The sequence below is a fragment of the Cyclopterus lumpus genome, chromosome 1 (genome assembly GCF_009769545.1).
Source record: "Cyclopterus lumpus isolate fCycLum1 chromosome 1, fCycLum1.pri, whole genome shotgun sequence".
NCBI lineage: Eukaryota > Metazoa > Chordata > Actinopteri > Perciformes > Cyclopteridae > Cyclopterus > Cyclopterus lumpus.
In genome coordinates, this window is record NC_046966.1 from 15778340 (window position 1) to 15804048 (window position 25709).

The 25709-nt window shown below is 38.5% G+C and overlaps 1 protein-coding gene across 4 annotated transcripts in view; it reads left to right on the top strand.

Annotated features, from left to right (window-relative positions):
* Nucleotides 1-25709, top strand: part of ctnna2 (catenin (cadherin-associated protein), alpha 2) — a 239359-nt gene that overhangs the window by 175901 nt on the left and 37749 nt on the right. For all 4 annotated transcript variants that reach the window (XM_034534786.1, XM_034534816.1, XM_034534796.1 and 1 more), the window contains 2 exons: nucleotides 1598-1744; nucleotides 6693-6698. In XM_034534786.1, coding sequence (XP_034390677.1) covers nucleotides 1598-1744; nucleotides 6693-6698 — 153 coding nt within the window. The remainder of the gene's footprint in view (nucleotides 1-1597; nucleotides 1745-6692; nucleotides 6699-25709) is intronic.

Genomic DNA, 25709 nt, shown 5'->3' on the forward strand with positions numbered 1-25709 from the left:
TTAAGGCCTGCAAACAACCCAGCTCTTGTTTCCATCCAACGCAAAATGATAGTGTGTTATGTCACAACTTTATCCAATGCTGCAACAGCACTAACATAGTGGGAAGATAGTGTGGTATATTCGGCCTTGCTTAGAGGCTCGGATTCCAAACCATCGTTCCATATGTGGTACCGAGAAGTCTCCGGGCATTCTATAGGCGCCCGTCCTGACCTGTGATTCCTGTCTGTAATAAACTTTATTATACCAGAAAGAACAGTGTCCGCGGAGATTCCTTCATCATCATTCTTCAACATCACTGTCACTTGAAATATACGACAATAGTTCTGGCAATGCCAGATTTTTATATTCACAATAAAAAAAAAGTCTAATTCATCAGCCTTTGAATATCAGTATACATCTCATCACATCGGTGATCCAGGATTATAGAGTTCTGATAAAGGAGTGCTTACAGAGAGTGCGAGCTTCAGGTTGTTTACAGCATTTGCAGACCTGCCATGTCCACTAGACTGGCCAAATCTATTCTCTTTCCAGAGGCAATAGTGATGGATTATCTAACCTTAGAAAGGCATAATATCACTTGTGGTCTCGTCACCTCTGTGGACTGGCAATTAAGTTTGAAATTGCAGCAGGTTATTTAAGTGCGATTGACAGACTTACATATTAATGTTTTGTTTGTTATATTAATGTACGCTTGTCAGTCACAGGTATTAGCCTCCACTACCATCTCCCTTTCTGCTTAAACATTTTTAATTCATAAATATGGTCACAGTGTTTGCTATACATCTACGTATCGAAGATTTCTTGAAAAGTCAAACAAATCTCTGTCACCCATGTTTAATTAACATTAAACCCGTTTCCCTTTCATGCCATCATTTGCATGTTTGGAGAAGTGATAACTGAACTGGCCGTAAGGGATTTGTGTGTGTGTGATGTGCATACAGTTTATCCTTTTTTTGTTTGCATGGACCTTAATTGTGTGACTGAACTAGAAGTAACATTCTCATCACTGCATTTTTATAGTGAAGAGAATTAGAACAGATTAATTAAGGATGGAAGATTTCAGACTGTAAGTCATCTCATAACAAATTAATAGTGCTACATGTGCGGGATTGCACCTTGTGTCCATATTGTTTATTATTGCCGGTCTTAGTACTGGTCTCATGTGCCTACCTCCTTCTTTGTGTAAGATAAAGGACTTGTTGTCTGTTGTGCTTTCTATACTGTTCCCTCTGGCATCTCATCGGATATCCCAGTGTGGGCCATCAGGGTCCATTTACTGTCTTATAAACAACTAGTCCCCTGCCAGTTTGGTTCCAAAATGATTCCATAAACAAAGATATAAGTCGCAAGTCTGCCTCAGTAAAAGGCCTTATGGGAAATGACGCCATACAAGCAATTTACACTGCTGTCTATTGAGAGATCTGCCTGTTCTTGTTCGCTCTCCCTTTTTTCTGTCCCTTCACCCCATTATGTTACTACATCATACACATCCCAATGCTAAATGATTTCTGATCACTGCAAATGTAACACAGTAAACTTATCTGCAAGAATATTAATTGTGTGACCTCTTTCCCCATCTCTCCTTCTGGTATTCTAGTTGAGAAAGGCAGTGATGGACCACATCTCAGACTCTTTCCTGGAGACCAACGTCCCTCTGTTGGTGCTCATCGAAGCGGCCAAGAGTGGAAATGAGAAGGAGGTCAAGGAGTACGCCCAGGTGTTCCGTGAACATGCTAACAAGTTGGTTGGAGGTCAGTCATGCATTATGCAGCAGGGCACATATATATATATATATATATATATCTATATATATATATATATATATATAGATATAGATATGTCTGAGAATGTAAAGAGTTATGTGCATGTTGTGTGTGAATATATGAGCAATGCCGGTCAGGTTACCATAATGATGCCTTAAGATTTCAACAGAGGCATTGTTCCTCAGCATCTCTCTTCCTATCTAAATAAGAAGAGATAATGCAGCGTTGTACTGCATATTAAAAGTCCAGATGTAAATATTAGACATTGTAATATTGGCAAAAATATATATTTTTAATAGTTTGCTATTATTTGATAGCGATTACAAAAACTGCAATAGAACATGCCTACTGGAGGATTAAAAAATCAAATGTATTACACTGTAAATGCAGATATATAATTTCAAACAATGTGCCCATTTAAAGTACACCATGTTCACCATTTCAAACACCCACACATACAGTACTTATTTTGGAATTCTGCACTCATCTTATGGGCACTTTCCCTAATTTAATGCCATACAGCTTTTCTCCCAGACAGTGAGGAACATGTTATTACATTATTTGCCATAAGTTAACTTAGCAGAATGGAGGTTAATCTAGCTCCTAAACTTGCTCGTCTTCTTAATTGCTTGTGCAGACATTAGTGGCTAAAATAAAACCACAAACCACAACTTGAAGCTTCAACCATCATTGACGTTTATTTTAATTTTTTAAATGGCATGCTTGTTGTGCAGTTCCGCATGCAGAGCTCAGACACTTTGAGTAATGTTGCTGATTGCAGCTGCAAAATATACCTGTGTGTGCTTTTCTCTCCTTCTGTGTTTCATGTTGGTGATGGAAATAGCCAATGACAGCTCAACCTGACGGGTCTGAGATTTTGAATTGCTGATTCAATTACAAGCGCTGTTGTTCAAATAACCCTTTTATAATAATTTGTTGTGCACTTGAGGTGTACCTAATTTTCATATTGAGAATGTGTGTTGTAAAAACCTTCTGCTCCTCTTTATCTAACCACACTATCTGTGTATGTCTCCATGTTTTTTCTCACTTTGCTCAAAACTTAACCGGCATAAATTTAAGACAATGCTTAGACCTGCATTCTTTCTAACCAATGGGTGACTTCGTGGTGGATCTTCTTCTTTGACACATTGTATGGTGGATTGAGAGGAACAAACCTGAGTAGGCCGGATCCAAACCTGAGTAGTGTTTAGTTATTGGAGGAAAAGTCCTGTAATAAATTCTTATGTCCTTCAGTGAGCGTGGCCCTTGCAACTGAGCCTTTTAGAAAGCTTCATGTGGCCCTCTCTTTACATACTGTCACTTAAAACAGCACTGCTGCTTCCTTTGACATTAGCGAGAGAGTGAGTGATTTGCGTGCCCTTTTGGTCGGCCCAAGCTGTATATTAATGAGGGAGGATCTGCTTGATGCTACTCTCAAAATCTGTCCTTTGCATCGGACAATGTTAAACTTTGTTGAGCTCAAGGACATGTTCGCCAAATACATTCTATTATGCTGATGAAAGAAAAAAGGAGGGAGATGTCGCTTTGCTTTTACCCTGTGCCTTGTTTTGGTTTGATATGAAAATTATTTGGCAACAGTTAGGTACACAGCAGTTGATTGTATGCCAGAGCAGGAGCCCGGTCCTGAGACTAAAATTAAAAATATTAATGATGAGTTGGAAATAAAAGCATCCTTATTGTAAGTAAAGGCCCAAATGCACTGATTGTGTCTGACGCTCACGTTTCAAGGTACACCAATTGTTTCAAATTGTCAAACACGCACTAAATGACCCCAACATTGCTTGGATTTTGCAGCGTCAATTGAGGATCCAGTATGCACAGCTGTTTTTTCTAAAGCTGCAGTACCTGTTTGGAGAGCACTTGAAGGAATACAAATCTACGTTTTTTTTTCTCCAGAGTATGATTGTATTGAATTAATAGATTGTGAATTCAATAATAATACCCTACTGGTTAAAATGACCAGTTTTGCTGGGAGTACGTCACATTAGCAGTAAAATGTGAACCTACATTCCGGTTGTGACTTGCTGTACAGTTTGTGTGCTTTCTGCTGGGAAGCATCTGTACTCGGACAAAGATTGTTTATGAGGTAAGATAAGCTTCACTCTGTAACACCATTGTACAAAAATGAGTGTTTTTGTAGTCCCCAGAACATCAACAAATTAATACATCTTTTTATGTCCCTAAGGTATTGCTGGTTCAGTGGTGTGCCAAATGAGTGGCTTTCAGTGCGTTTAGGCTGTATGTGTAAATATGAATTGTTTACCGACTGCAATTCAATTGATATGGCAATTGTTAGAACTTCATTGTTTTGTTGCAAAACCACGAACTCACAAACTGGTAAATTCCCAAGCAAAATGAAAATTGCAAGTTATCCCTTTATATCAAGCTGGGGTTAGACACCATTTTACAAATTACAGGCCAGTTTCTTTACTTTCACAATTCTCGAAGATATTGGAAAAACTTGTTATTGAAAGAGAGACAGTTTCATCGAGCAGCACAGTTTGCTGACTGACAACATCACAGCATGAACTAAGCTGTCACACTTTAAGAAATACTATGACTCCAGAAAATACCGTCCACCTCTCCCACAGACATTCAAACTATGTGTCGTTATCGTTGTACCAGTATAATCCAAAGAATATGTACGGCATATCACATATTGAAACTATAGAGCACAAGTTATAATGAGGTGCAATGTAGAATATGTATGGCATATCACATATTGAAAATATAGAGCACAAGCCATAATGAGGTGCAATGTAGAATTGCATCCTTTTGTCTGGGTTAACATGCACATTACTGGTCCTGGCTAGCTGAATAGCTAATACACTCAAGGCTATCCTATATACTTGGCAATATCATTGTCATTGTTGTCATCATCATTAGTCGCGCCATCTCAGACACAGTCATCTTAACCACCACCATCACAATCCTTTAATATATTAGGCTAATTAACATCCTGATCAATGTCACTGCAGTCATATCCCTGATGTCAGGGAGGAGCTGTCTTGATCCATTAGCCTTGAGTTTGGACATGAACAGCACTGTCAAAGTAAAGAATTGCCCCCTCATCATGTCTACTTTGTTTTCCTATGATTTTCTTCCATTTGGCTCCTCGGTGCACAATATCTTTCTTTTCCCCACCATTGCTCTCTACTCATCTCAGTGACAAGCCAAGTTTACCCGAAAGGCTCACATCCTTCTCATTACACCATCTCGACCAGTGACAGGAAACCACTAATTATTAAGGTGGGAATAACATTGATTTAAAGACGTCTAATGGATCTGTGAAATGTAATGTAATGAACCTGTGATAGTCAGGGAAATCTTCTTTCCCAAATTAGTTTTTTGCATTAGTATTGGTCATGCCTTCTTGTTGAGCTCTGTAATTATACAAATAGTCACACACTTAACATTTAAACAGCCATGTTACTAACAACCTTTCACAATCACATTTATACTCTACCACTCACACACATTTACACACATGCTATTTTCTTTTTTTCTATAATCCTGACACGACACAAAATAGACATTGGACTGCACCCGTAATGCCCATATGATTTGATTCCTGACATGATTTTAATTGAACTCAACACAAAGGTTGGATGATTTCTGCTTTGTATATTTGTAGAGGAAAATCAAGTAAGAAGGGTTCTAGGAATATTACAGACACAGGTAAATGAAGTTGTTCCTCAGTATTTGAGGGGTACATTGTAGGTATCCTTGTGACATTGGTCTATTAACAGTGGATTTATGAAATTTAATTCCCAAGGATAATTTTAATGAGAATTGCGTAATCCTAACCCATCACCAATCCAGGCATTTCTCTTGTTAGAAAGAAACAACACTAATACATTAATTTTCTGTGCTAAGATCCAATTTTACTGTTGTTTCTGTGAAGTAGTTGATATAAATTAAATTTTAAAAGGAAAATGTTGTACTTAAATATCCCCCATCTCATTTAGTATATCAGTATGCATGCTCAGTATGTCATATTTTAAATGAACTGAGACACACTCTTGACGGAAAGTACCATCTTCCTTTTTACAGTCATAACTTCTATTCACCTTCTATTATAATTTTCCATGTCTTAAAGTGAAGTCTAGATCAGTTATGAATATTTCAAGTCAACTGCTCAATTATGTCTGTTAATGGATATATATTATTCCATTTCCAAAGATTAATGACAAATTCAGTGTTAACTATTTGCTACAGAAATATTTTAGGCAAAACATTAGACTTTAATAGACGTTGAATTTCCTGGTCTTTCAAGATTTTCCATTATTAAAGTATTGAGTAGCAAATTGCATTCACAAACTACTGCTGAAAGTAGTCGTGGTGTACAAAATCCCTCGAGCATCATAACACAAGCACATGCACAAAGTTAAGTGACTGTGCTTATATGCCGGTGTACATCACCTCCATATAATTCACCATTTGCACACAGTTACGTCGAGACTGGAATTGTTAATTTTAGCTGAAGATTGGTGAGACGCAGTTTACTTTATTAACAATACATGTTGGGAAGGGATACACAAATACACACAATGGTTTCTTTAACACTCTCCATCCAGTACTTCCCCTGCCCACTTTGTCTGTGTTTCTTAATATAGCTGTTATCTATCTATTTCCCATTCATCATTCAGTATCCATGTACTGTATAATCGCCATTTATCAGTTTATACTTCTTTATATCTGCATCTTACATAGATGCTGCAGGCTGAGCTCTCCATTAAATCAGTGTTGCCCACACGGATATGCCGTGCTAATTCCATCACAAGATGAATATTCAGTCTTTTAAAGTTGCCATGGTTCCTTTTCATTGCCACTACTGCAAGAATTAACATGTGCCAGCAATTCTTGGACTCTCAAGGACGTTATGCTCCATCACTATTCTAATGGTAGATTGAGGTTTTACGATGACCTTGACTGTCTTGAAGCATTTCTCCTTAACAGCCATGGCGTTATGGAGGACACTTCCATCTGCCTTATCTCCTACAGGCCCCATCTCTGCGATGCATTCAACAATCAAGAGCAAAGTTGTATAATGGGTAGATAAGTCTTTAAGGGACATGCTTGCAATGTACTCTGGCGCCTAGAACTGCTCTTTGTAAGCCATAGTGTGTATTGTCTTTGTATGTGGTTTTAATAATGATTAACCCTCTTGTAGTTATTATATTTGTATTAGCATCTTTTGTGAATCTCTCACAACCCTTCTTTGCGGTCTTTTATTTGCCTCTTTTCTTAATTTACTAAATTTCCATTTTTTTATTCCAACATTTTTCATCTATAATAAGTGGTTTATATTTTTTGTCCCAAATGCTGCAATGACAGCATATCCACTGAGGTATAGTCACATTAATTAGTTACAGCAAATGCAGTGTTTAGTTTAGTTTTTAGTGTCTCAGGTCATAGAGCTTTCTCCATACATAGCTACAATATTCTAGGTTGTTAATTTTACCTTCATCAGTTCATTAGCCTTTCCTACTATAGATTTACAGCAGTGACCTTACTTTTGACATAAGCAGAGTCAAGGGGGAAGACATACTTCCGGTGATTATGTATGATCAATATGGAGTTGAATGTAACCAATAGTGAATTGGCCTTCAGGGCTCAGTGACATGAGACTGACTGCTGCAGTAAATATTATTCTGGGGGCCACTGCATTAAGCACTTTACTGGACAGTTAACGGGAAGTGGATGGATCACTGTTGGAACAGGTCTATTTGTGATGACCAGAACCTTTAGACCAACATTAATCGTCTCTTTTCATACAGAGTTATTAGCCCCAAAGGAAATCTGCCATTGGAAGATGTAGCCACAGACATGCATAGAAAGATACATCACACCCCACCCAATCCACCATAGGTATTAGGCACAGATTGGTGCACCCTGCCTTCATGAAGCAAGATGCATCCTCTTTCATTTTCCTTTTGTTTGTTTTAAGGTCTAGACCATATTAAATGGTATGGAGTACAGACAAAAGTAGGCTACATAACACAAACAAACAATGGATAGGGTCAAATCTGTAACCTTTGCTCACGGATCTGCACATTATTACCCATAATGCTTAAATAGATAATAACATCCGATCAACCAAAAATATGTTTTGAGTCTGTAATTACAGGATACAACTACTACGCATTCAAAGTCGACAACATTTGACCTGTTCCTTGATTTTTCCCGAAGAATCGTTTTATGTTGTCGTCACTTTTCAGTGTTTCTTGTTTGAGAGAGATGCTCTGCTCATCAGTGTTACATACGATGACAGTCCAATCACACTAAATGAGAGGATAATGTTAATGCCATTGTTCATCTTCAAAAACTTGCATTCTCACTCGAGCTGACACCCTCTGGTCGGTTGATCGAGGGTTACGTTTTTTGCTGCTATTTATTTGCTGCAATGTGATTTTTACAATTATTCAGCTTAGATAACTCCATAGTCCTGACAATTCTGCTACTATAATCATAATGCATTAAGCTGGCCATTTGCAAGTCAAGATCGGTTGACTAATGCCTATTTTTGCTTATTGGGCGCTGAAGAACAGGTTGGGTGGGTCCAGCGGATATTACAAAATCCTGACTGGCACATTACTTCTTGATAAGATTTAAGTCTTAACTTATCAGAATGGTCATATTTCAATATGTTTGGTCTCATATATTAATAATCAAATCATTAATACAACTGCCTCCCGTCGCGGGACTCGTTATATTTTTAGAAATCATTTAGGTGTAAGTATAAAATATATAGGTTAAACATGATTCAATATGCTGCAAATAGCTTTTCATGTTTATTTTAAATTAATTTAGGCTACCAGGTAGAATGCACTGTTGATGGTTAAGTTCATCTAACTGTGCAGATTCATTTATTCCCATTGATTGGTTAATGTGTGGGTAAATATTTCAGTCAACCAAGATTGTCTTTGGTTGACTACAGCCCTAATTACCAACACAAAGAGAGAAAGACTTTCTGATGGGTGGACACGGAATCTGCTTCGGTGATTTTTTACTCCTGTATATCTCCATAGTGATGTCGCATACAGACTTTACCTCTTGAGTTTTTTGTATTCTCTAGTGCTCGTTCCTCATGCCTCTGTGTGCTTTTCTGATATTCAAAGATGTCTAGTGGACACGCATTAATGTTCCGTACACATAGCAGGGCATGTCAGAACAGAAAATGTATGAACAATTCAGTCCACTATAATTCAGAGACAGCATTTTGAATAGGCAGCGCACTGAGGAATAATACAAAAGGGATTTTCAAAGTATAGGGTGTAAAAGTAGGCTCCATCATTAGGTAATAGAAAAGAAATGTATCACGACTTACTGGTGATTGAACCAAACTGGGCAAGACAGTCCTTGGTCAATGACTAAGGTCAAGAGAATCTAATATGCTGACAATATCTGTGATATCCCAAGAGACGAGGTGCCATTGGAATATATCTAGCAAGGTCTTTAGCTGTGGCAAGAAATCTTTCTGTCCAATAAAGCGTTTAGAAAATATGTGTGAGGTCAGATGAAAATGGATGAAAAACAAAGACAATCATGCTTAATTGCTGACCTTCATAGAGGTTGTCTGTAATTAACTGCAAACTAAACCAAATGAATTGAACTGGTGTTATTTTGATTCCTGTATCATTAATAGCCATTTAGCAAGATACAGTTATCACGTTACATCAGAGGTTTCCAAACCATGAGGTGAGAGTTTAAGGGTGGGTTTAGAGCAGGAGAGATGAGGCAAAGGTACTGAGTGAGGTGAAAGGAGCAGGTGTGTGCTGGTGTTAAAAAACCAAACAGGACTACATTAATTGTGGCCCTCTGATTTGGCCCACTTACCAACATGGTCAACAGCAGCAGTGGCTGTGAAACCGAGCTCATGGAGGGAATTGAAAAAAACTAAATGAAGCTATTTCTGATACCAAGAGCATCGCAGCCTGAAACTACAGAAGCTAAACCCAATATATTGAAAATGTGATAAACAGTACCTTCAGCTGGGTTTACTTAAAATGACTCAAGTGACTCACTGCTGCATCGGTGTGCATTTGTACAGTGATAGTGTATCACAAGGGATTGTGAAATGCAATTCTTTCTTCGTCCCTTTTGGCAGTTCAAAGAACCGGTACCGTAACTTCATAAATTGACGTGATTTAAAATGGAATTGCATGTGTGAGGCTTAACCACAGTACGCTTCTGGTATTACCGCACATCTATCATGTCAATGGCTTTAATGAGTTCATCTGGAACTCCCGGACTAGCTGTCACATATTAGTTAACGTTATCACTTGTTCCAGCAGACATCTGCCAACCGGCATAACGTCAGCTAAAAGTGAACTCTCTATGTGGAAATCAACAGCAGAGGGAAACTGTCTTGCTGTTTGGAAGTTCCTGGTGAACTCTTGGAGGCCAGAGTAGAGCCCTGTCCTCTCTGATATAGTGTGTATGAAGGTATTCTAAAATAGATCAAATATATTATATATAAATATGTTTCATTTTCAAGTGGAACTTTTTGCAGTGTCATTCATGCTTTTAATGACAATACATAGACAACCATTTTGTATCGGTATCTTTACTCTGGTAAATAATCTAAGTACTGGACACCTTTAGTATCCAACATGGCTCTTCAGTTTTCATTATTACCATCGCAGCTATCAAACAGCTGGAAATAGTTTGCCAGGCAACAGTGGGACAAAGCTGTGTGCACCTAGCACCTTCCTGCTTTTAAGCCTATACGTAATGGGTATTCAGTATTGTCTCAAATAATAACACAATTTGTCCTCCTGTAGAGTTGTTCCATCAAACTGTATGTTTTTATGGTGGTGTTTTCAAAGTTGCTTTATTGGGTATGAATCACCAAATGACATTTAAGCGTCTTCCACCAGTAAAATGCAATACAAACAAAACATTCAAAACATAAATAAACGGTACATACTTAAATATTTTGTGGCACATTGATTCTAATAATATACACTGACATTTGGCCATTTATCTCTCTTGGCGTCTTTGTTAATTCCCTTGTGACTTAGTGTCTTAGAGGAAATTGGTCATCAGCCCTATTCTGAAGAATTACATCTGTGCCCTAAGATGCAATGAATCAATCTTTTAACCTCGAGCTATAGTTTATATTTTTGTTGTGTAACATCCTCTCTGTCTCACAAAAGACTGCCCCCAACCGTTCTCTGCAGTTGTAGGGGTGTCAACTCAAGGGTTCATCATCTGTCAGAGAATGCATAAATTGGTGGCAATGTTTGTCACATATTACCCAACCTTGCCCAAACAAATTGCCGTGGCGATAAGCTTAGCTCCGAGACAAAAACGTCAGCACTCTCACTAAGAGCTGGGTTAGCTTCTGTAAAGGTGCTGCTCGACAAGGAGCGGAGGAATTCCTGTCATGTTATTCAGATGTGACACTAAGTGGATTACACAAGATTAAGTACGACAAAAGAGAAAGCAAAAGAGGAATACAACTTGACGCTGCACCATGCTTCTGTGAACATAGACTTCCTATGGTAATATGATATATAGCCCAGCATAAATCTTTAATGATGTCATGTGCCCAGGGGGGCTTAGTCATGTCCCGTTTGATGTCCCATAATGCCTTTTTGCCTGTGATTTATGTATCATCTTAATTTTTCCAGAATGTGAACAATACAGTGTTCCAAGGTGCAGGATGGTCAGACGGTTCCCATTTTGTCTCGATTCTAGAGAAATGGATTTTATCTCATTAGTCATGAGATGATTAATGTTCAGTATACATTTCGAGGACAAATTCAATTCTGAAAATCTAGTAAAGAAATGATTAGATGATGACCTTGAAGTGGATGTCATGTTGTTGAACAATTCACAACATTATATTAAATTTGCACTATTGTGTTTGACCTCTAGTATGGATTAATCTATTTGGGCAAGCGCTGCAGACAATACCTTGCAACTAAGCAACGTAGTAACTTTGCAGTTTTACTCCTGTCTGATATACAGGAGTATCATGGAACGTGTGTGTGTGTGTGTGTGTGTGTGTGTGTGTATGTACACATTTAAAGAACACTACAATCGGGACAAATATGCTTTTCTTGTTTGTACACCAATCAAATATGAACATCAGTTAGTTATTGATTCTGTAAAGGGCATATCTTTGAGCAACTCAACATTTCAGTATGTTGCCTTTATAATTGGTCTCATCTCATTTTTAATAATCAAAAGTAATAATGATGGTAAACCTGTGTGCCCTTCCGCGTATAGATCACGTACCATTTCCTGCATAGCGGGGGAGCAAGAAATGCTTGCTTTCAAATGGGAATCAATGTGAAGCATGCTGCCACTAGATGTTATGAAACTTCAATTAAAGTCTCTCTTGATTCTATTCTCAGTGAAGGATGTAGAGTGCATTAGACCACTCTATCCTTCTCACCAGTGGCGGCTGGTTTAAATATTATTGGGTAGGGCCATCCAATCAATTTCAGCAAACATCCCAGTATGATTCAATGCAAAAAAAGTATCAAACACGCATTTCTACTTTGTAGTTAAATATTGAACATTTATTCCAACACTGACATAATGAGGACATCTTATTCATACAATTCAGTATATTAATATATATATATATATATATATATATATATATATATATATCATATAATATTCAGTCTAATACGATGTAGAAATACCATCTAATGTAAATATACAATATAAATATCATAAATATATTATAATAAAATATAAGTATCGTATAATATAAATCACATATATATATAACATGTTTATATATTAAGATGCCCCTATGAACCTTGTTAGGGTTAAAGTGTGCCTGTTTTTATCCACCTCCTCATTGTGTTTCTTCACCTCAATCCTGTGTCCGTCGTCTAGCTGGTAGCGACGTTCATTTTGCCCAATATGGCTGCTTGACAGAGTTATGCATGTGGTGGTGTTCTCATGTTTTCTTAATTCTTCCAACAAGTCCTTCATGTCCCTTACTCCCGTAGCTGTCCATACTGGATCTGTCCCCGTTGATTTTTCGCGCTCGCAAGCACTTCCAAGAAGACCCGACCCGGTAAAATCAGCTGAGACATGGTTTCTGATGTTAGGGTCACATCCGTGTCTGGTACATATTTTCATGCCCAGCTGTGTACAATCATTGTGTTACTGCGATTGGGTCTCACCAATTAGTAAAACACATACAAACGTAGCGATCAATTCAAGATTTTGTATTCTATCATTTGAAAATGCAGGTTGCATTAATACGTTCTATCCATACGGTTATCAGGACGATTACAAAAAAATCTGTCCAGTTATCAGCTTTCTGGACACCTGGGTCTAATTTATATATTACGCGCCAGAATGGACCCGAATAAAGTCTATTCATATGAAATGGATCAGCAGACAACCTGAAATGCAATGTACGCACAGAACAGGCCATCATTTTCCATTTTTTCTTATCTCTTTCATTGATGGAGGGACCTTCACTAGCCATCTTTTGTCTATTAAAATTGATCATCCATAGAGCTACTGTAATGGACGGTGAGGAGAGCACATAGAAATCTCTGGCAGCTTATTTCAAGTGAAAATGGACTCTTTGTACCCGCTGATGAATATTTAAAAAAAGTCAGATCCTCAACTTAATACTAAGGATGTCCAGCCCAAAGATACATGAAAGCACTGGCTGACAAAATAAAATGTTGTGCATCATTTAGCCTACTGGGTCAAACACATCTCCAATTTAAATTCCTTCACAAGAGGCTTGTCCACATCTATATTATTAATTTGATGGATTTTACCACAAGAGTAGCAGTGATTCTTTAGAAGCTTACATTGATCGTGGTTATTGACTTCTCTTTCAGTTCCTCACTCAACATGTTCACCATCAGCATTGCTAATTCTCTAAACCAGGTGTGTAACTCTTTTCCTGTGGCTCATCAATTCAACAACCTCTTTATGAAAGGGTAAATTGAACCACGTCCCACAACCGTTTTCCTTCACCGACAGCAGGTTAATGGCTCATCAAGAGTCTGTTCTCTCTCCTGAAACTGATCTTCTCATTCTTGTGCCTACTCGTCCTTACACGACTCTATTGATGACATTGTGCTGTGAGTGTGTGTGAACCCAAATCTACGAGATCACACAATTTGGTACTTTTGCATAACAATATTGTGGTTTTAAAATTTAAAAGTAACAGGATGCCAGCTGGCAAGCTGGTATGCGTGGTGTTAGTGTATGGTTGAAGAGAGAAACATGGAGGGAAAGAGAGACCTCAGAGAGTGGCGAGTCACAAACAAAGGAGTCAGTTTTCTGGCCTCATCATTACTGAGATGTCTAGTGGTGGCTGTCGGAGGTGCGGGATTATGAGAAGTTGGTGCAGCAATAATGAAGGACGTCTCCCAGAGGGCACAAACTGGCCATAGGCGGCTGATAGACATGGGGAATTGGTTCCATCACACAGGTGAAACAGAGGAGAAGATTACTGCATCCTCAGACTGTGATGTGTTGATTAGATTACTGCACAGGCTAAACATGGCTTTCAATTTGTGAGTTACGGGAATACTCAGGGAAATTTAAGGTATGTATATAGACTCAAATTTCCCCTGAATATATATATATATATTTATATTTATTCCAATATATTTGACTTTTTTTCTGATTCTAAATGCCAATGTGAGCTGCTGCCAGACTTTCTCAGCACTGGGAAATATGTTCCTGTCTAAAGAGCTAACTTGCCCTGTTTTGGTACTGATTCAATGTCATGCTGGTGGATCAGAGTGGGAAACGAAAGCTGCTTTTTTAAGGACAAGCTACTGTAACTGCTCTTTGGTGTTCATTAAAAGAAACCAAAATCAAGTTCTTAATCTTTCATCGACCTGCCCCTATGTTTTACCTTATACAGTACATTGCTATGTTTTACCTCAGTACTGTTATTTAAAACTAGAACAATTCTCCTCTGTGATGCGACTACAGAAAAAAGCACAGCTCAACTCCTAGCAAGCTTTATTGCAAATGCGGAAGTGAAACAAATCTCGAAGGAGCTGCTCCACAGCCCCGTCTCCCCTTCCCTGAGGTGGAAAGCCCTAGTTTGAGTGTTCACTTACATCATCAAAGGCCCCCCCCCCCCTGTCTCATGTAATATTAACATGTGCTAAATCAGTGGCAAACAGCAGCAGCAATGTTTACACAGCATTAGCACAGACTTGCAAAGCCACATAGAGAGGGGTTGTCTTTGTGTTCAAAGATTAGGAGGCTTTGACAAGCATGGGAGGCAACGAGATTATAGTATATATATGGGTTTGCTGTTTTACAAGATTACTAATTTAGGCACAATGCATTTGTCCTCCTCGAGAGCAGCTTTGCAGATTATTGTACAAATGGTTTCAGATATTTATTTTTTTACTAAATAGCCTCACAGTAATAATACCTAATGTTAGCACTCATTTGTTCTCTTTTAAGTGTGCTTAGCTTCTTCGTGCTATCAAAGGAAAACCACACACTGTGGAGTAAACAATGACAATTACAAAACACTACATGACTTTTGTAATTCTTGTAAGAAGAACAGGCAGAAACAATATGGGTGATTTGGACTGGACAGGCCTACACATTCATCTCTAAGATGTCAGACTTTTTGACAAAGGCTTAAATCTAATAATCAGAAAGCTTTCGGGGGGAAGTGGGCTGTCACTGTGAAGTGAAATGTGCTGGAAATTAAGTCCATTAATCACATAGTGCTTCATTTAGCCATTTTCTCTACATACCTCTGAAGTATGTCTGTGTGGGGACGAAGAGTAAAAGAGAATGGGGGCTTCAGTTAGAAAGAGTGAGAGAAAGAGAGAAAATGTTTGGTGGTGCAGAAGAAAAACCATCAATTCTCATTATGGAAAACAGATCATCTCTCCTAATTAGAGCCACGGCTTTTTATCGTAGTAGAAATGCCGAATAAGGCAAGCTAGCAATGGCAAGCACCACCCACTGCTGATTAATTAGGTTAGAGAATACAAACGTATAAGGAACCTGTGATTTTGCCCTAGTTAGCTTAGGTTAGGTCCTCTGGGAAAATATATGTGGAAATATATCCATGTTCAACGCCTTCATGATGTGCTGCTTGTGAAACATGACTGCGCCTCGGTTAATTATCTAGCTGTGTGTTGTTTAATAATTGTGAAAGGGGCAACGACTGTACTGTAACATTTACCTTGATTTATTCAGTAATATAATGGGAGGATATCTCTTTTTTTTGTTTCAGCCATTCCCTTTAGGTATGCCAAAATGGCCACTTGAAGCTGGCTCCAAAAGCAAGTTAATCCTCATAGACCCCTATGTTAAAATGTCTCTACAACATACATAAACATGATCACAGCCTAGTAGAAAAAAAGCCTTTTGTACAAATAAATACTTGTATTTTTCCGGGGCGTGGATGTTTATGTTGGAAATCTGTGTTTTGAATGCAAGTGACCTCACATTTTGTCATTCAAGTGCTGTCCTAATCTTTTTCTTAATCACCATAGCAATTTGAAGATATCAAGTAACACACATTGGCATTTGTTCAATAATCATGATTCAATGGATTAGATGGTTAAAAAAGGATGTGTTCGTTCTCAAATGTGGAGTGACAGGTTTGGATAAGGAACGGAGAGAGGATCAAGTGAGGAGCACTATAGATAATTGGGACCTTACTTTTTATGACGGGTTTTCAACTTTTCTTAAAAAAGAGGTGCAGGCAAGGGGGTGATGTCATTAAGTAAAAACAAGTTAGAGCCTCATCCCGTTGATGAAATATTCTAAGTACAAGAGGTTCATGTCACAGCTAGTCTTCTAAGATAAAGCAACCTGTGGCTTTAAGATAAAGCAACCTGTGGATCAGTGGTGAGCAGGTCCTTCCTTCAATCAGAGGATCGGCGGTTCGATCCCCGGCTTCGCTAGCCCACTAGTCGATGTGTCCTTGAGCAAGACACTTAACCCCAAATTGCTACCGCAGCTGCCCCTACGGTGTAGGAATGTGTTGTTAGTCGATTTGGATAAAAGCGTTGCCTAAATTAAATGTAATGTAACCTGTGTAATATATATTTAAAATTACAGCATGTAAATATTGACACTGTAACTACACAGGACATTCAGTATCATTTTTAAACAGATTGTCATTTTGGTCTCTGACTGCCCTCAATTGTTTCTCGATGTCTATTCCTAATATTAACCTGCTTTGGGGGCCATGTTCAGTCATATTCTATTTTTGCCTGACAATTCATGACCACGACTCCTAAAATCCACATGTCTGCTACTGCTGCCGCTTTTTAACTCAAATTAAATAAATAAAGCAGGAACATAAATCCAGCAATTCAAAAACAGGACATATACTTAATTTAATTTCCTTTCTTCTTCTTATCTCGCTCCTCAGCACTTTTTGTGATTTATATATTTACTTTCTCCTCTCCATTTCCCAGTTACTCTCAAGACTTTAATACAGATAAGTTGTGGTTTGTTTAGCAAAGGTCACAGGTGACTACTATATACTGAATAAGGTGGAACTAAGAGGGAAAACAGCAGTTCAGCTCATGCCTAAACAGACTCATAATGCAAGGAGAACAATGCCTCGTGCATATTCATCGAATGCTCATCACACTATCTTTGATCCGATTCATAGAGTATGCAAATAGGCATTAACGAGAGCATACACTATAATGTGATACATTGTGTCTTGTGAGTGTAATGTGTGCTATTTTGGGTTGATTTGAACTATATGCAGTCATTGTTCTGATCTCGTTCCATAACAGGCAGCCGCTGTACACAGCTAATTGATTTGGAAATGTCGAGTAACTTGGAGAAGTGACATGTGTGTGGTTACATCTGGGTGTCATGCAGCTGTTTCACACGGATATGATGTGCACTCTGGGCTGATGTGTGATCTACCATTAAACAATTCAGTCTTAAATGATCTCTCACATGCTGGTGAGACCACACACACATACTCGTGAAAACTTCTCATGCCAACGCACGGAATCGGACGCCAGCTTGCATACTTGTCAGTGAAATCATGCACTTGGATTTATTTGTTTGTATGCTTGGATTCACTCGTCTAGTATGTATACATGTGTGTGTGTGTGTGTGTGTGTGTGTGTGTGTGTGTGTGTGTGTGTGTGTGTGTGTGTGTGTGTGTGTTTTAGGATCATCTCTACTTGGTTTTTTCTGCTGTATCTAAGAATACGCACAAATAGTTGGACACTATTGAATTTGCCGGGGTTGCAAGGTAGTAGAAACTGAATATTTAATATATTTTCTCCATGTGAAAGCCAAAGTGAAAATGTTCTTTGTACAACAGGATATTGCCCCTGTGTATAATGCTTTAAGGACACTTTTTATAGCAGACTCTGGAAGCTGGATGACGGTATTCACCTCTCTAATATAAGAGCAGAAAGAAATATTTGAAGTTCAAGGTTATCTTTTTTATTTATTTATTGTATACCTTAAGATGAAGCCAGAAATATAAACACAATATTTATTATTGATTTATACTGTACTGTATATTCCCCGCCTGTTGCTGGCTGAGATGACAGTGACAATAGAGTAAGGTATTGTTAGTGCTCGAGATACTGGCTGCATTTTTGTAATGTGAAATTACAATTATAATTCTATGTATTCTACAATTTATATACGGTGTACCTCTGTTATCATTCCCTGCAATGGCTGCCATCAACAGTCCAAAGCAACTTAGATTATAATGTATTTTTCCTCTCATTATTACTGCTCCAGTAGGCAAATTACATAACCAGGGAAAACATTTCCTTACCCGTCTGTCCTCCAGAATTGCAAATTATGTTTAATCTTTGTTTGGTCAGTAATGAATTACTATGTCAGCCCCTGCTTTCTCTGTCACCATGGCAACAAACATATTCTCTGTAATAAAGCAAAAGAACACTCAATCAAGGAAGTCATTGAGGCATTTTCTCCCCAAAACAATGGTGGAGCAAGCCAGAGGGTGCCCCGAGTGATCCAGGGCTGTTCTGCCCTTCGTCTTGATCCAGTGATTATTCAGGACTAACTTTATTATATAAACATAAACCCAGTTTTAATGGCTAAAACATCTTAAAAGACCCCCACTTTGCTTTAATTCCATAATATCAACATGCCTTTATATTAGTTGACCTTTTGTCAAACAGCACGTTTGGACTGTTTAACTACTGGACAGCTTTAAGGTGAGAAAGGAAGAAAAGTTATTTGAAATGCAAATTTCAAATGTTTAATGTTTACAGCATAATTTTGTTGTTCATCTTACATGTTATTCTTTACATATTTTGTATTAGTTAGCTGGTTTATTTGCTTTTTGGAGGGGGGCCATTGTTTTGCTTTACTAGATGGGGACCAGACACTGCAATTAAATGATGAGCATCCTAAACCCGGACGACAGTAAGATCCGTTTATTTCAAAATGTGACGAGCTTAACAAATGCCTCTGGAACACGTATGTTATTTATTCAGATCATAAAAGAAAAAGCTTTGGTCTTATTAACATATTCTTTCTTAAATAATTTCTCGCATGAGGTTACAAGTCTTCACTTTCATTACATGTTTCCTATTGAACGCCTTGTGAAGTTTTCGTAACATTGAATTAGGGTAATTGAAATGAAGTTTTGCCTTGACCCCGAGGGTGAGAGAACCACTTACTGTTATTGATAACTTCAGTCACTGCCGGGGTTTTATGTGGCAAAGTCACACCCAAACAGATCTGTTACATTAACTCTTAATGTGAGCCAGAATACTTGGCAGTTATCTTGACTCTGAATGTCACACATTTAGTTAAGAAGCCCTGTCTGCTCTTGTTTTATGGGAGGCCTATTTTTCCACACTGACCCATGCTATTCTCGGCAAGCAGCTCCGCTATTTGACAGCCAACTTCTGGTCACTATTTCCCCGGAGGTCAGACTGAAGCAGACGTCTCTTCTATGAGATGCTGGACTAACCTACACAGAGCCTGTGCTCCTGTGGACATCAGCAAGCAACGCGTACAGCGCAGAGCAGTGACATTCCCAGAGGTAACAGCTGGAAGGACTTGTTTCTACTACCTACTCCACAGAGCTGAACTACAAGCACATCACGGCCATCTCGAGTCTGAATTAAAGTGGAGGCGGCGCCAAGGCTGTGCTAAGAGCATGTCTTGAATAGCTAGTATTTCGTTCTGTGTAGACTTATCGCACTGCTGCAAGGCTGGATTGCAGTTTTGTACATTTGTTCAGAAAGTCCCCATTAATGTTGTGATGCAGAGTGGTTGCAGTAACATGGATTTCATTGGCACATGGAGCTTATTTGTCAATCATATATGAGTCAAGATTATGACCTGTTGGGAGTTGTCAAGCAGTCCAAGTAGAGCAATCATTGATCTCATTATGTTCACATAGCCTGCAGGGCTCCCAGACAAATTGCATTACTTAGAGGTGCACATTGGCTCACGCCACAGAAATCCACAATTTATGAAGTTCCACCCTGATTTTATTTGTTCATTTTTTATTTGTTACTAATTTCATGCATCAAATACAGATTAATTGGAATGTTACTTTCGGTTTCACTCACTGTGTGTAACTCCCACCACTTGCCGGTGAAAATCATTGAGTGGTTGCGATCAGCTCCGGCATCCCCGACGCAGCTGTGCTCGAGGAAATCCAGGCACATAGCTCATATATTGTTACAACCAGACTCTGATTAGACAAGGGGTCAGCATGTTTTAACTTTCTGACTCAAATACTTTCTCTACAAATATTGGTCATTTATGAATATCAATTGATTATTTTGTGTAGTAAACAGCTTTTTAATGTATTTATCTCACCGTTAAACAAGGTCTATGTATTCAAAATAAAATTATCTTAAACCCTTAAGGTAAATGAATTATTTCCGTGCATGTAACATAATATTTGTATTCGATGGCATTGGTGCCCTCAAAACAACACCAAAGGCCAAGTAGCCTTTAGAAACTCGAGGCCTAAGGTCTCGTCTTTACACAATTTGGACAATTTTCTAAATGCATTTCATCAAAACCTTTACCAGAACTATTATGTGGCCTCCTTATGACATCCGGTAACCATTGACACCAGTGTATTATAATCTGACCATTGTTTGCATCCACTCCGTCACTCTTAATTGTATTTCTCCTCCTCCTTTGCTGTCATTGCCCCTGTTGCATTCATGCATAGATGGCATGCTAAGTGAAAGAGGAGCCAATGGGGATGAGCAATGCCTGCTAAGCTGGTCTTAGTCACGGGGCATTGTCATTAGATTAATGGAGCAGAAGGAGCCATCCGTTCTCTCTCCAGAGGCGGGAGAAAAGAAGGATGTGACTGCCTCAAATGGAGGATGATTTGGCACATTGCACCCCCCCCCCCCCTATTGTACTCATGTCTTCTGCTGATCTCATATAACCATATTGATACTCTTAGTGTTGACTCATGGGAACCCCAGGTCATTGACATTCTCACTGTGAGCCCCCCCAACATTTTTTTATAAAAACATGAATACTACTACATTTACACTAAACACCAATTAAGTTGTTCTGAACACATTTGATGTCAGTTTGCTAAGTTATCACTGTACCTATTACTAATTATTTACACTCAAACCTTTACTTTGGTTCTTTTGGGGAGTTGTATAAGTAAGTCCAAATTACATTTGGATGCTTGTGTATTTTATTTATTATTGATCAGTAAAAGCATGTCATTACATGTTTGTAAATGTATAATAATTACTGTTTTAACTAGAATATTCCCTGCTGTCAACGACATGCAATTGTCTTTTGTACGGTCATTGACTGTTCACTAAGTTGTAAGTTCTTTAATTACAGTTCTGTCAAATGAAATGCTACCCAAATGCAACTTCACAGCTTTGCTCACAGCATATGAATTCATATGCACACACTTCATTCAGTTGATAATTCAGTTCTTGCCCCAGTAAATTAATTCCGGCAGGAGGGGCAGCCATAAAGAGAAAACCTGAGGAGACTAAAGTTGCGTTGGCTAAAGAGACGAGACAACTGTTACTATGGCAAATAATCCACAAATTATTTGCTTTCCCATTTCCAGCCAATTACCCCGAACCTCTCATCTGGGTGGCAAAGGTTTTTGGCTGAAGATTTGCTCCCAGCTCTGATGAGTAATCCAGCACAAGTGACACATCTGAGTTTAAAAATGTTAGTTATTGTTCTGCCTTTATTTTGTATGTACCTCCATTGATGTATTTTTCCAATCGTGCATCCAAACCATACTGTACTTCAAGACTCACCCCCAGCTTGGTAAATGAAGGCATATGTTTTCCCAATCCATTCACTGAACCAGTGAAATAATATGATTATGTGCATGGTTGCTCTGGAATTCCAAGTGTTTCAATGCCAGGCCACTTACTTGCGTATAGACATTTAAGTGTCTCCATTTTAAATGTGGTCAGTCATTTGTGGTGGGGATAAAGTTGTGGCGTTAGGGTCAAGCAATGTCAGCCATGGTTTAAATTTGGAGTATAATCCTGTGTGCTGCTGTGTACGAAGTCATTACCTTGTTTACTGATTCATGTTCCCTTTTTCAGAGACACTCGGTAGTTTGCTCCACTAATAGACTTTGTAAGTTAATGAATTATTACAATAATTCGGCTAAGAACACACATAGGAGCAATCCTGAATTTGGAGTGTATCACTATTAGATAACTAAAAGTGTGATACAAGTGCTACAGTACAAGTGCTTGTCATCTTTATGTGCCATCACTGACAGTTGTTAAGTTGCTTTCGTTCCGATGTAGCAAACTTGAGGAGCACGAGAGAAAGTCTCACAAGCAGAATTTGGAGACTCCGATAATATAGTGGTAAGCAAAGTAGTGTCCCGCACTACATCATAAATAGCATTCAGTCTGGTTTGGTCTGGTGCTGGATATTGTGTTATTGCCTGATTTGCAGTCAAGAAAAAATGTCAAACCAATAACCTTTATTTTCTTGAAATGCTGATTGAAGAATTAAACATACTTAATTATTCTTTGCATCAGCAGTAAACACTGTCCCTATCTGTCTGTCTGTCTGTAAACATACATAGTATTTAGTCCCCTCTTTAAGGGCATCAGTGTATTGACAGACCACAAGGCTTTTGAAAATGGAACCATGTCAGGATGAGTCATCTGAGTATGATCTGAGCTGCAAGAGAAAAACACATGTTCTCCTACACATGGAAAATCTTCACAAGGAACAAAGATACAAAAGCTGTTATTGTCAACTTTATATTAACAGTTTATTGCATAATTAAAGGACTTTGTAGAGCACTCCGAGACTGTAAATATGAGCATGATCTGTTCAAATAAACCTAACGTAGTCTGTGAAGCCAAAACAAACAAATATCCAATTCCACAGCACAGCAACAATACCCCTGGGATGGCATCTGTGAATTTGCCCTAATGGTGGCTCCCATCTGTTATACTATGGAAATAACCTTAAATACTACAAGCTGGACCCAGCTGGTCATAAGGCAACATTAAGTCAACCGATTCCCAAAAGCGGTTGATGACAGATACATGTTTTAATGAGTTATTTCGAGAAATTTCAAGGTGGAAAGGAAAGAGTGTGAACATGATTTACAGTGAAAATGTCCAGACATTACTCACCAAGGAGCAATAGATGAAGCAGTGTTCAGGTCCCAAAGCTTAATTACACCAATCTTAAATTAATTGGACTCACAATTTATAGTTTATTATTGCTATGTAAGAAAAGCACCCGCAACACATTTAGTTCCAGGGTGGATATTAATGTGTAACCCCAGGCCAAAAGTTATGTCTTCCCCTTAATAAAGTAATTAACTCAAGCCTTTGTATCAAAGGGTTCCACTGATTCCAAATCACATTTTGTTTGGTGACTGGGCCCTTGGACTTACTGTGATTCATCTATTATTTCGGGACATGTCCTCGGCCAAAAAGTGTGCCAAGACATTACTATTTAAATTAAGAACGTTAGCACCCTTTGGTAAAACTGACATCATCCAAAATTGATACCACTAAGAGATGTTTGTCTTCACCAAGGCAGTTAAGTAAAAAATAAAATGTTTACACTGTTTTTTTGTCATCCTTTTGTCACCCGAATTCTGCAGTATGGGGACAGAAAAGGAAAATATCTGAAGTCACTTTGTCTTATGCTCTCGCTTTCATCTCTTTTCTCACCTCACATCTTCATCACTGTGCAGAAAAGCTATACTAAATGCACAATGTACAGCAGTGTACCGTTTATCACCACAGAAAATATATGTATAAAACGGTTTAAATATTAGCAAGAGCTTAGGTGCACACTGCATTATAGATGATGTGTTACTTATTAACACCTTAGGAATAATATTCCAAGATGGTGGAGGACTAATGGCCATCAGACTATTTTAATTCTGCTGTTAATTCTGCTCACAGCCATGTCATGATGGCCTTTCACGTCTTCACACTTCCTTGTTCTCACCTGGTAGAAAATCAAACAAGCATTAATTTAAAAGCACAGGAATCAATGTGACATTTTCATTGGCACATTTAGACTTCCGAAGACAGAACTAAACCAGATAGATCAGATGAAGAAGAGAATCCGGTGCATCTGAGATCTCTGAAGGACTCGTGTTGTTTTTACACAAATTGAATATACAAAACTAGGCTTTTCTACCCAAAGAAAAGGGTGTGAAAATCACATTAGCTCTTTTATTTTTGCTTTGATGTATGACTTTCTGATTTTAGCATTTACAGAGGATATAATTTATTTCCTCATATTGGATAAGGAAAAACTGTAAGGGAAAAAAAGGAAGACGAATCAGGGAGAGCATGAGGATCAGTGCTTCTCAGGTCTATGACATGGAATGAGTAATTATTCAATATTATAAATCATCTTTGAAACTAACTCCTATTCTCACTGCTGTATTTTCTGTTCACCCATCCCCCAATTCAAAGGCTGATGCAATAGGGACCGACAAATGCTGACCTTTCCCACTGCGTGCATCTATCATCCAACAAGACTAATTACACTTTTATTGTGCCTTAGATAGATGTGAGAAGGCAGGGGGATGTGATGTGGAGAAATGTCAAGGTCTTGCCGTGTTCACATTTTGTCTGAGATTGGACTTTGGAGTTATAGATCCAAAGGATCTGAGAACCTCGTCCTGTTTGAAAGAGGGAGCTAATTTTCCAATCTATGAAAGGCCAAAAGGGACTACGTTAGAATAGAATTCCATCTGGAACATGCTCATTAACTAAAGTTTTAGATATAAAAGCAGCACACCACCTTGCATGACCTTTGTTGGAAAACAAATCTTGCGTAATAACCTGTTGTTCAGAACAACTTGTAAATCCATGCAGGCTATATCCAAACACCTGTTTTACTTGTTGGCATTTTGCACTGATATTAAACGCTGGCAACATGAGCAAGGAAACAGTTTTGACACACGCTGCTACTTTGTGACGTCGTGCTGCAGAATTTAATGTCTTGACAATGGGCCTGATTTTGGCTGTGTCATTTAGTTTCACTGGCCATTGAACTGTAAGTTGGAGAGAGCAGCAATTGCTGTCTGAATCCAGGCACTTTGTCATGGGTGCCACACAGTGTATATTGATGCCAGCGTTTGACAGGAACTATCGAGCGCTCAAATCTCCCTCCGCTTCAGTTAGATGTCTGCGGGTCTGCTCACAATATGCAATGTGAGACTGTATTGTATTGGCATTTCCTGATAATTTGAACTAAAAGCAGCGACGCATCTGTTCCACAGCTGAATTATACAGCACCCGATGTCGTGCCATCAATAGGTATACCGTTCTTTTACAGTACAGTGGTTTAATCATTTAAATTCCCCAGGAACTATTTTTAAATAGTTTTGTTGCAGAGGGACTGTGGAACGTACAGACAGATTAAAAGAAACAACCCAGAGGTCCATTTTCATAATTATGTTTTGGTGCCAAGCCTGACTGCTTGGCTAGCACTCTT